The sequence below is a fragment of the Gossypium hirsutum genome, chromosome D12 (genome assembly GCF_007990345.1).
Source record: "Gossypium hirsutum isolate 1008001.06 chromosome D12, Gossypium_hirsutum_v2.1, whole genome shotgun sequence".
Classification (NCBI taxonomy): Eukaryota; Viridiplantae; Streptophyta; class Magnoliopsida; order Malvales; family Malvaceae; genus Gossypium; species Gossypium hirsutum.
The window spans coordinates 53,990,222-54,002,038 of record NC_053448.1 but is presented as its reverse complement, the minus strand read 5'-3'; the positions used below and the strand labels follow the sequence as shown (position 1 = coordinate 54,002,038).

The window sequence follows — 11,817 nt, the reverse complement described above, 5'->3', positions numbered from 1 at the left end:
AAAAATTTTAAAATAGCTGGCACAATAATTATGTTTTAAATTTTTTTTACCGTACCATTCTAAAAAATTCAAATATTGTTTTCTTAAAAAATATTAAAGTGCGAAATTATCATCATACTATAGATAAATATTGAAATTTGTCACTGTACTTTATTTTTATTTATATTTGCCATTATTTTTTTAAAAAATATGAGTAAATTTGTAACTTAATTTTTATGTTATTGAATTTTACCACTAAAATTTAAATTTTATTAATTTTTGCCACTAACTCTTATTTTTTAGTTAAACTCTTATTTTAAATTTATATTGAATTTTTATTTTTTTTAAATTACAAATATCTTCATTTAACTTAACGAGTAAATATAATTCTTGACTTTCCTTTCTCATCATCTAAACAAAAGCACAATAAACAAATTGTCAAAAAGAAACCCAAATCCAATAGTTGGGAGATTCAAAAGCTTTCTCCAATAATGTGTTTCTTCTATAAGAAACAATGCTTATAAGCAGCTTGTCAAAGCTCAAAATCTATTTAGTCCTATGTCATACATCCAATGTCATTTGAATACAAACAGATAACTGGCTTTAAATGGCAAAAGATATAACCTTAGGTGGACTCATTACAAGACTAGCAAGAATTTGACCAGTGATGTTAGAACACACATTCACAGATGCTAATTTGTATATATGCTCCCTCACATCAGCACCAAACCCAGTAACCTCCATGTAACCTCCCCTTTTTCCACACTCTCCATAATACCCTGGAGACAGTAAAAGAGTTTATATTCTGTGTCAAAATTCCAAACTTTGTATAAGCTCATTCACATTCCATAAATGAAATAATAGAAAAATGAAATTGCATGAACCTTTTTCATTTATAATATACTTTTCTGAAAGCATTTCATTGATACCTGTCCTGTTGGGTTGCCTGGATTTATTACAACCAAGGCCCTAACAGTGATGCCATTAGACTTGGCTTCCTGCAGTTGTTTCTTAAGCTCAGATACTTCCAAACCCCATCCTGTAGCTTCATCAAGATAGTAGGGAACTTGTAAAATCCAAAAGAAAGTTGTAATTACAACAACTGGCCGATCAAAAAATGGTTGGACGGTTAAAGGAAATCTCTATTGCCAATCATTTAGCAAGTTCTACCGGGAAAGACAGCTAAGAAGTAATCCTCAAGAAACATAACGCAACTTGATATAGGTCAGTTAAAGCTTGGTAAATGAAGCAAAAAGTGAGTACTTACTTCACTAACAGATAATTAAAGACAGCTTACAAATAACTAAATACTAAATAATGCTTTAAGTTATTATATGCTTGGAAACTAGATGCACTAACAGTAAAAACGTGACAGATAAAACAGTCACACAAAGCAAAGACAGCATTCTCTACATGTAAACTAGTGTATCCCTAATTCATAATAAAACCCAATGTAAAGTCAATCAATATCATATATCAAGGGAAATCAATCAAGCATACCCCAACAGATGCCAAAACATGAAGATCATGCTAAACATTAAGAATAACTCAATGCTGACTACCTTAGGACTTAAAACCATGCTAATTGGACTTATATTTCAACACTCAACATTGAAAACAAGGGCCCCTTCTTTCTCATTAAAAGATAGAAATGAAGTAAAATAAACACAGCATAACCATTTTCTCAAATGAAAAATCATACTCTTAAGGCATATAGAGGTCATTGCAATTAGGACTTCTTAATATTATCAATATCATATAAAATATTATCGTTCAGGTACATATACATCGTTCAGGTGCATATAGAGGTCATGCAAAAATAATATACATATAAAAGCCTAGATTGAATAATTAGGACCCATCCATCCCTGAAGAAATCATCAGTTTAAAGCTCAAACTCAAAATTTTAACATCCATCAAGGTCTATCTTAACATTGCAGAATCTAAATTTAAGCTAACCAAATCCATTGCAAGCATTGTAGAACCCATATTTGTTGTAGCAAATGGTACGCAAAAAGGATTCATCTTCCTGTATGAGATCCTCAAAGCTTCAATCGCATCGTTGAAAACCTGTTCATTCCACAACAAGCAATGTATATGAATCGATGGATATAGAAAGAAAACTATATACCATGACACTTTCCTTCTTCTAGAAAAAGATTTTACCTTCATGCCACCCATTGCTGAACCAATCAAAACTCCGCATTTCGTTTTATCTAACTCCTCCATTACATCTTCATTTACTCCCCCATCTTCCAAAGCTTTCTTTCCGGCAGTAAGAGAATAAAGCATGAATTTGTCCATCCTCTTAGAAAATTTTGGTGCGACCCATCCATCAGTTGAGAAAGATTTGATCTCTCCAGCAATCCTCTGGAGAGAAAACAGGAGCAGTAAGAACGAACAGCAGTACAAACAAGAGCAAAACAAGAGATCCCAACCAAAGACAACTTACTTTCGGAAACTGAGCGCAGTCAAAAGTCTCGATTTCACTTATACCACTAACACTCTCGAGCAGGTTGTTATAGAAAACATCAGGCTCATGTCCAAGCGGAGTTACTACTCCCATCCCAGTCACAACCACTCGTCTTTGCACTAACAAGGCAGTAACCTTTACCTTTCGAGAGAGCAATCGGTCGAAAGAGTGTCGAAACCCACTACTTGAGAGCAATCGAAAGAGTGTCGACTGGTTGAGAAGGCCAATCGAAAGAGTGACAGATAAGTTGTAAAGAAAAAGAAAAGAAGGGAGAAGGTAGAAGGAAATCAGTCGAAACTTGAGCAAATGGGCAGAAGGTAGAAGGAAGGAAGACAATAGGGAAGGCAATCGGGAGGGTAAAACAGAGAGCAAATCGACAGAAAGCAAATCGGCCAAAAAAAAAAGAAATGAAATGGGGGGAGCAAGCTTGAAGGAACGGAAGAGGAACACAGGGGATCGGGGAGGGTAAAACAGGGAGGGTTTGTTGAAGTCGTTCCTAATCTGGGCAAAATGGGGGGAATAGAAATCGGTGATTTTCACCGATTAGGAAAGTAACCGATTACACCCGTATTACCAATACTTTAAACCAAACACGGGATAGAGAGGGATTAGGTGGGGTCCACCGATTAGGGGTGTATTGGCTTAGCCAATACACCAAACCAAACATGTTGTAATTTTTATTAAATGGGAGTCCCCCATTAGGCTGACGAGGTTGTTTCTGGTTTAGGACCGACTACTGCCCTAAGACAGGACCCACCACCTCCACGTCTCGCTCCCAATCTCTTTCACTACCGCCACGTCTAAAAAATTTGCGTATGTGATTTTAATTCTTTCAGCCTATATATAAAGCCATTGTTTCCATACTACTTGCAGTCATTAATCATGGAATCCCACTTTGATTCCCATGTTGAGCAAGAAAACGAAGATGAGTTTCAGAAATCTTTCAAAGAGATGATTTCTACTCTCCCTAAAGGGAACAGCTGGGGTCTTCCCGATCATCTATATTAGTATCAAGGTTTTTGGCTCACCCCACCTTTCCTATAAGGAGTCATGTTAGCTCAACAACAGTTTGAGGCTCAACCCACTAATATCATACTTTGTAGTGCTCCTAGAACCGGCACAGCCTGGTTAAAATCTCTCACTTTCGCCACTATTACAAGAACTTCATTCGATGATTCTACCACCCCTTTGCTTTTCAAGATGCCTCATGATGTTGTGCCTTTCTTGGAGCTTGATCATGCCCATTTTTCCGCTAATCGACATCTTGGAATTCCTCTCTTGGCCACTCATGCTCTTTATTCTTTCTTACCCACATCAATAATTGATTCTGGTTGTAAAATTATTTACATTTGCAGGGACCCCAAGGATACATTTGTTTCAATGTATCACCTCTTTACTAGGTATGCGAAATCCCAAAACACTCAACCCATTGAACTTGACGAAGCGTTTGAGTTATTTTGTGAAGGCGTAAGTTGGTACGGACCTTATTGGGACCATGTTCTGGGATACTGGAACGCAAGGTTGGAACATCCGGACAAGTTTATCTTCTTGAAATATGAAGAAATGAATGAAGATATTGTTTTGTATCTTAAGAAATTGGCAGAGTTTATGGGTTGTCCTTTCTCATCAGAGGAACAGCAAAAAGGGGTGCCTGAAAAGATTGTAAAGATGTGTAGTTTTGAGAATCTAAGCAACTTGGAAGTGAATAAAAGTGGGAAACATCGTGAAGGGCAAGGAAATTTGGGGATTGAAAACAAGATTTATTTTCGGAAAGGGAAGGTTGAAGATTGGAAGAATTATTTGACGCCTAAAATGGCCACACGGTTGGACCAAATAACTCAGCAAAAGTTAAGTAGCTCAGGTTTAAGTCTTAATTAAATACGAAGCAAATGTTTCATTAGATCCATTTTCAGAACTAATAATGTATGCATGGTGCCTAGTTTCTTTTTTTTAAAGCATGGGTTGGGTTTGATCTCTATTTTACTATCCTTTGATTAAGGATTAGGATTATGTTTTGTAATTTCATCAAACTTAATTTTCACTTCTCATTGAGAAGTGATTAATGTGTATTGTCAATTTTCTTAAAATTATTTTATCATGGAGACAGATCCATCATATTTTATATGAATAATATTTTAGCAATTGAACCATCATATTTAATGTTCCATTTATATAAATCATACATGTATAAATTAAAAATTTTTAACTATTTATTTTATATAAAAAATAACTATTAAATATATAAATAATATTTTAAATCTATATGATAGAGATATAGAATTAATTAAAAAAATTATGTTGATAATAAATACAAATATATTAATAAATTCAATTTTTAGATCGTTAAAATAAAAAATAAAAAATTATATAAAATGAGATAATGTAAATGGTAGTCACCTGTTTTATCATATAGTCTAGTAGAAAATTGGATCTGTTGATTGATTTTTGAATTTTGGAAGATTGAAGTGATTGGGAAAATGGAAGAAAAGGACCTACATACATCCAATTTGAAAGAAAGGGAAGCGGTGGCGTATGGATTCTATCTCCTTGTTAGGTTTGAATAAAGATTTCCCTTCATTACTTTCTAATATAAATTTGTTAACTTTTAACCAAAAGAACTATAACATTCTTGTCTCCATTTTTAAAACATAAATTAATAAATTTAGGTTTATATGTAAAGAAAATAAAAAAATTGTGAAAAATTAATTAACTTTTTATATTAAATTCACATCTAATTGAGTCTTTATTTTTAAATTAAATAATCAATTAAGTTTTTTTGTTAACGGAATTTATGGTTAATTAAGTTGGCCGATAGACCAATTAGATAGTGATGCAATATTGCAACATTTAGTTTAATCGAATATATTTCTACAAAGAATATTGTAAATCATAATTGTCAAAACCATTTTTATAAAATTTGAAAAACGGGGATCGACTTCGAAAATAAAATGGGAGTCGCCACCGATCTTTTATTAATGTGTGACCGGTTCACCGTTAAAATGATTTTGGTTTGCGAAATTTTGAGAAAATAAATTCGGGAGTCGGTTACGTACGAGGAAGGGTTAGCACCCTCGTAACGCTTAAAATTGGTACCAAATTGATTGTTTAATGTCTTAATGTCGAAATTTTGAAAAGATTTTGAAATACAATCCTCTGAAGTTTAAATTTGAATAAACCAAATTGCATAATAAGACGCATTTATTTCGAAGAAATAAATTGCCACACTCAGTGAGTTAGGGTGCGACAGTTCAATCTTTAAAGTTAGATTTGTTCTTTTAGATTTTAAAAATTCACATGTTTTGATAAGGATATTTGGTTAGTTGGTTGAATCGAGAATTGGAATCCAATAAGTTAGGGTTCAATTTCTCGAGATTCCTAAACACCAAATATTGCCTTTATTTTAAAATCGAGACAACAAGATGTCATATCCAGTAAGTTAGGACCCAACATCTTAAAATCTCACATGCTTTATTTTGAAATTGTAGGGTTTTAACAAAATAAGCACTTGGCTATCTAAATTCATCGAAAAGAATTGAAGCCCAGTAAGTTAGGGCATAACTCACTCGAGAACCATGAACACCAAGCCTTTTCTGAAAATTATGAAATAAAATGATTGTAGTGCTTTGATAAAATACAATTTTTACAAATGAGACATGATTGAATAGTAATACATAATATAAAAGATAAATAGCAACACAAACCTACACTAAGATGTAACAAGTAGGTGATAGATAAATACAAATAGCAATAATGATTTTAGTCATATTATACTAATACCAACATCAATGTTCGAAAGCTAAACAAATCTATCATCAATTTTAAGAATACACCAAGATAATAAAAAATGAAAAAAAATGTCCTATGTATAAAAGTTTTAAATTGCGCGCATGAACTCAAAATAAACTTGAAATAAAATAATAACAACCTTAAAAAAAATTTATATAAACATTTAGCATATAGATATACAAAAATGAATTTTAAGATATAACCTAAACAAAACATTAAAATATATACAAATTATACCAAATTCTTATAAAAATATACATATTAATAAATAATGAATCAAATAATAACATGTCAAGTTTGAAGATAAAAATATATAATAGATATTAAAAAATAATATATGATAAATTTAAAACATATCAATAATAATTTAAAATAACAGTATATTACATTTTAAAATTATACTAATAATAAGTTTAAAAGTAATGTCAAACTAAATATTAAAATATGCTATAAATAAATATATTAAAATAAGTACTAAATTCGATTTAAAATTATACTATTAAAATCAAGTTAAGGTTAAGACATAATTTAAATATAAAGAAATAATAATAATAATAATAATAGGATTAAAAATGATATTGGAATTCAAATAAAAATAAAAACAAAACACTACAAATAGAAATAAAAAAAGAAGAAATAAAGATAAACTAAATTGGTAATCGACTTAAAAAATGAGGGGCTAAAATTGTAATTAAACGCATGACCTGGGCATTCAATCCTAATAATGAAAACGACACCGCATAACTGTGGATCAAATTGAAAACAAAATAAAATGCGCGATTCAAATTAAAAAAATTGAAGAAAATCAAATCGAAACATCACAAAACAAGAGGGACTTGTCGTGCGAATAGACCAATGAACAGAGACGCACGGATCCTGCCCTGGGTCGGGTCACCACGCTGGTCTGAGCCTCTAAACGGCGCCGTATCATGGCCACTGCACAGGCTCTAAACGACGTTGTTTCTTTCACTACTTATAAGTAGAACCCTAGAGCAATCAACAATTTATTTTATTTAAAATAAAACCTAAAAGATTTGCTTGCTGTTTTTGGCGCCGTTCTGTGAAGCAATCTTTCTAAAAGGAACTTTGAATCCTTGCTCAAACTCCGATTGCGACGGAGAGAACCAGGATCCTGCGGCCAGGTAAGTTCTCTTCTAACTCCTCATTTTTAAAAAGAAAAGAAAAAAAACTAACATAGATGGATCCCCTCGCCGCATCTGTGGACCGACTGCTCAGGGGATCCTCAGCCTTGTCCTACCCCGGTTGCGACGGAGCGAACGGAGACCAGGTAAGCCTCTCATTTACTTTCTCTCTTCTATTTTAGTATTAATCAATGAACAAAGGAGCAGAGAAAAAAGAAAAAGCAAAAAAGATTAACAATCACCTTTCAAAATTTTTTGATTTCTTCGAATGAATTTTTTTATACAATATGTGTGTGTGATTTTTTTGTCTCTGTGTCCTTTACAAAGGCCTTGCCTTTTTGTTTTATAGGCCGAAAGAAAAATAAATAAAAAGAATCCATTTTTCTGTTTTCTCTGCTGCGTTTTCTTCCCATTTGTAGGTACGGCGTGCGGGGCTGGGGACATGGCATGTACGGAGGCGCGCGCGAGGGCAAAGGCTCAGAACATACGGAGGCTGGTCACGTGCGGACGAGAGGAGCTGCTGCGACGTTGGGGTTTGCCCTAGGATTGCTCTGTATTTTTCTTGTTGGGCCGCTTCGTCATTGGGCTAGGGTTTTAGAAATTTAGGTTGGGTCTGGGTTGAATTTGGGTTGTGATATTGGGCTTAGTGGGTCTGATGTATTTTGGGTTTGTAATATGGACTGATAGACTTTTAAAATTTTTTGTTTTCATTTATATTTTTGTTTATTTATTTATTTCTGATTTGGGCCGGGCAAATTTGGTTTATTACAATAATGATATAAAAAATTAGAGAAAAATAAAAAATATTAAAATTAAAATATTTTTAAAATATTAAAATTGATATAAACTTATACAAATAATAAAAACTTATAAATATTTAAAACATTTAAAATTTTAATAAATTCTAATAAATTCTATTTTTATAAAATTAATAAAACATATTTAAATATTTAAAATTATATAAAAACGTGTAAAAATCATAAAGATTATTAAATACTAAAAAGTATTAAAATTGATATTAACTTATAAAAATTATAAAAATATAATAAATTATTATAAAAATTAAAAAAAAATTTAGAACATTTAATATTTTATAAAAACTTATAAAAATTCATAAAAAATTAATAAATATAAAAAATTATAGTTTATAAAAAAAACATTTCAACCCCTAAATCATAATAAATCATTGGATAATGAAAATAATTATCATTTTCATGCTTGATATTCCACCAATAAAATGAAAATTGTGACGGGCAATTTACCAATAAAAGCTTTTTTTCAAAAATTAACAGAATGGGTCCATTATTTTATTATTTACCGGAATGGTCCATTTCCGGGAAATTGCGTCTACGTCAGCGCACGCGCCAGGACATCGCGTTCACGTTAGTGCGAGTTGTTGACGTGGCAGCAAATCGCGCCCTTAAGAACGCAATTTGCTGCCACGTCAGCGCTGACGTGGATGCGATGTCATCCGCGCGTGAACAGTACCCAACGGTAAAAAAAACCATAAATACCCCCACCCCTTTTTATTTTTTCACAAACAAATCCTCTCTCATATTTCCTCTCAATTCCTCTCAATTTCCTTCCAAAATTCTCTCAATTTCCTTCCAAAATTCTCTCAAATCTATATTTAATTTCAATTTCCTTCAAAAATTCTCTCAAATCCATATTTAATTTCAATTTCTTCTCAATTTCCTTTTTTAAAATAATTTTAAATTTTTTTTTATATTTTTATAAATCGTAAAAATTTGTTCGATTTCATCAATGGCCGGATCATTGACTTGTCTTGATAGGCATCACATATCGGTGGAACAAATGACAATGGTAAGTGTTAAATTTAATTTTTAAATATTATTTAAGAATTTTTTATTTATGCATTTTTAGATAATTATTAATTTATTATTTGTTATAAAAGGCTGTAGATCGGGTATTGGAATGCAATATCCGGAATATGCATGCTCCTCCATCACCGTTGGTAGAGAACTACCTGCGGGAAGCGGGTTTTTGGCACGTGGCGACGGTGGGCCGGGGATGCAAGTTGGACCCGAAACTGATCAATGCGTTGATCGAGAGGTGGAGACTCGAGACGCACACATTCCATCTTCCATGTGGAGAGTGCACTATCACTCTAGAAGATGTTAGTCTGCAGTTGGGATTACCGGTGGACGGGCACCCAGTCACCGGGTCTGCCCAATCTAGCAATTGGGAGGCGGTGTGCTACGAGCTTTTGGGCGCTATTCCGGAGAAAATTGAGGGAGGTAAGGTCGAGATGGGCTAGTTACGTGACACATTTCCTGATCCGGATGAAGATTCAACCGAAATTGAAAGAATCCGATATGCTCGGGCATACATTCTTCAATTAATTAGAGGTTATCTGATGCCCGACACGTCACGGAGCCGCGTACATCTAAGATGGCTGCTAAAACTCGTTGATTTTAGAGCAGTCGGTGAATTTAGTTGGGGGTCTGCCGTCTTGGAAACATTATATCGGGAGATGTGCGGGGTGACGCGACCGAGGAGAGCAAACATCGGAGGTTGCCTGTCACTACTGCAGTCATGGGCACGATTTCGATTTCCATTTCTACGTCCTCGAGTGAACCACCCATATACATTCCCACTCATAACGAGGTGAATTTTATTATATTACATTTTACAATTATTATGTAGATTTTTAAAAATAAAAGTATGCTAAAAATTTGTTTAATTAGGTGGAACCATTCGGCAAGTTATGCTCGATTACCGTCCTTTTTTGAAGATATACGGCTTCTATTGGACCAACGGTTGGAAGCAGAAGTAAGTATTATTGCAAATAGATATTTCCATACATTCGCTATTCGATTGATATTTAGTATTTAGTATTTAGTATTATGTATGTATATAACTAATATTTCTATCATGTTCATATAGTTTCAATGGACACCATACGAGGATCCGGCAATTCGGGCAGTAATCTCGAAAGAGTTTTTACAAAATCCACAAGCTTGGCACGTGAAAGTCATGTTGGTCAACTACGCAACCGTGGAGCCGCACCAGACAAACATAGTGCTACGATAGTTTGGATGTAGACAACCGATTCTGGTGGATCCTGAGGTGTTTGATGATCAACACAAAATCGACCTTCGGTAATTGAATACGGATTGGCCGAGATACTGGTCTGAGTACACAGAAATGTGGGAAGATCGGCATGAATATCTACCTACTCGGGAACCAATCATCATTCTGGAGTTATCGTACGTTCCAGAATACATGCCATGGTTTAGGATCCATGGCAAGCTGTATTTACTGACGCCAGAGGAGAGGCAGCGACAAATACGTGTCGAAAGGGTAAGGTGCGGGCCTCTAAATCCAAGATGACAAGACAAAGGTAGCCCCTCAATGAGGCCCAAACATTCACCTGGCTTATCATCAGCGGCCATGCAATCACCAGGCCCAATGAGAGCACCGACGCAGTCACCCGACGCAGTAGTTCAACCAATGATACCCACGCAACCGCCTTTTCAGATGATGCCAGGTGCGTTTCCTAACCCTTATATGTATCCTAACCCTTATATGTATCCTTTTTCGAGTCCTATGGCAGGTTGAAGCCAAATGTCCGGTTCAGCTCCATTTCCTGTTATGCCGATCGGACCGCCGATGTATAGGCCAGCGGCGCAGGAGGGATCGCAAGGGGGGTCGTCGGGGAGCTCTCCTTTTTATCAATCCCCACCAACATATGAGTTTCAAACACCGTCGCCGTTCCTGATGCAAACACCTCTACATACACTATTCTTTGAAGGTGGATCATCGTCCCAAGTCTGACAACCAGCTGCCGAACCGAAAGAACCAGAATCCCCACCGGAGGAAGAACAACCGCCGCCAGAAGCTAGAGAACGGAGTAATCCAACGCGTAACCGTCGACGGTTGCCATGTGGCACTGAATTCCCCGGGCATAGACATTGATGGCCTAGCCTAATTTATTTGTACAAATATTTTGAATATTTTGATATTATTTTATGTAAAAAAATGTAAATTTTTTGAGTTATTTTGATATTATTTGATGTAATAAAATAGAAGTTTATGACATGTAATAAAAACCCTAGCCTAATTTAATTAAAAACCCTAGCCTAATTTAATTAAAAACCCTAAACCTTTAACTTAAAAACTCTAACCTAATTTAATTAAAAACCCTAAACCCTTAAATTAAAAACCCTAACCTAATTTAATTAAAAGCCCTAAACCTTAAAATTAAAAACCCTAACCCTAACCTAATTCAATCAAAAACCCTAAACCCTTAAATTAAAAACCCTAACCTAATTTAATTAAAAGCCCTAAACCCTTAATTAAAAGCCCTAACCCTAACCTAATTCAATCAAAAACCCTAAACCCTTAAATTAAAAACCCTAACCCTAACCTAATTCAATCAAAAACCCTAAACCCTTAAATTAAAAACCCTAACCT

General features: G+C 34.2%; 1 protein-coding gene and 1 long non-coding RNA gene across 3 annotated transcripts; one reads left to right on the top strand and one right to left on the bottom strand.

Moving 5' to 3' along the window:
• Positions 1-414: 414 nt before the first annotated feature.
• LOC107946583 (uncharacterized) lies at positions 415-3,157 on the bottom strand. 2 transcript variants are annotated; one of them, XR_001696961.2, is made up of 3 exons: positions 2,146-2,295; positions 909-2,049; positions 415-758 (listed from the first exon to the last, which is right to left on the bottom strand). It is a non-coding gene; the product is annotated as an uncharacterized lncRNA (long non-coding RNA). The 2 variants fall into 2 exon arrangements; XR_005921868.1 differs by having other exon boundaries at positions 909-3,157.
• A 178-nt stretch (positions 3,158-3,335) lies between these two features.
• LOC121224252 (cytosolic sulfotransferase 16) lies at positions 3,336-4,462 on the top strand. The gene has a single exon (XM_041107177.1). The coding sequence runs from the start codon at positions 3,503-3,505 to the stop codon at positions 4,328-4,330; it is 828 nt and encodes a 275-aa protein (XP_040963111.1). The 5' UTR covers positions 3,336-3,502; the 3' UTR covers positions 4,331-4,462.
• Positions 4,463-11,817: the final 7,355 nt, after the last annotated feature.

Bases quoted from the DNA above. Each gene is read 5' to 3' on its own strand.
- LOC121224252 (XM_041107177.1), top strand. From the start codon at position 3,503: ATGTTAGCTCAACAACAGTTTGAGGCTCAACCCACTAATATCATACTT.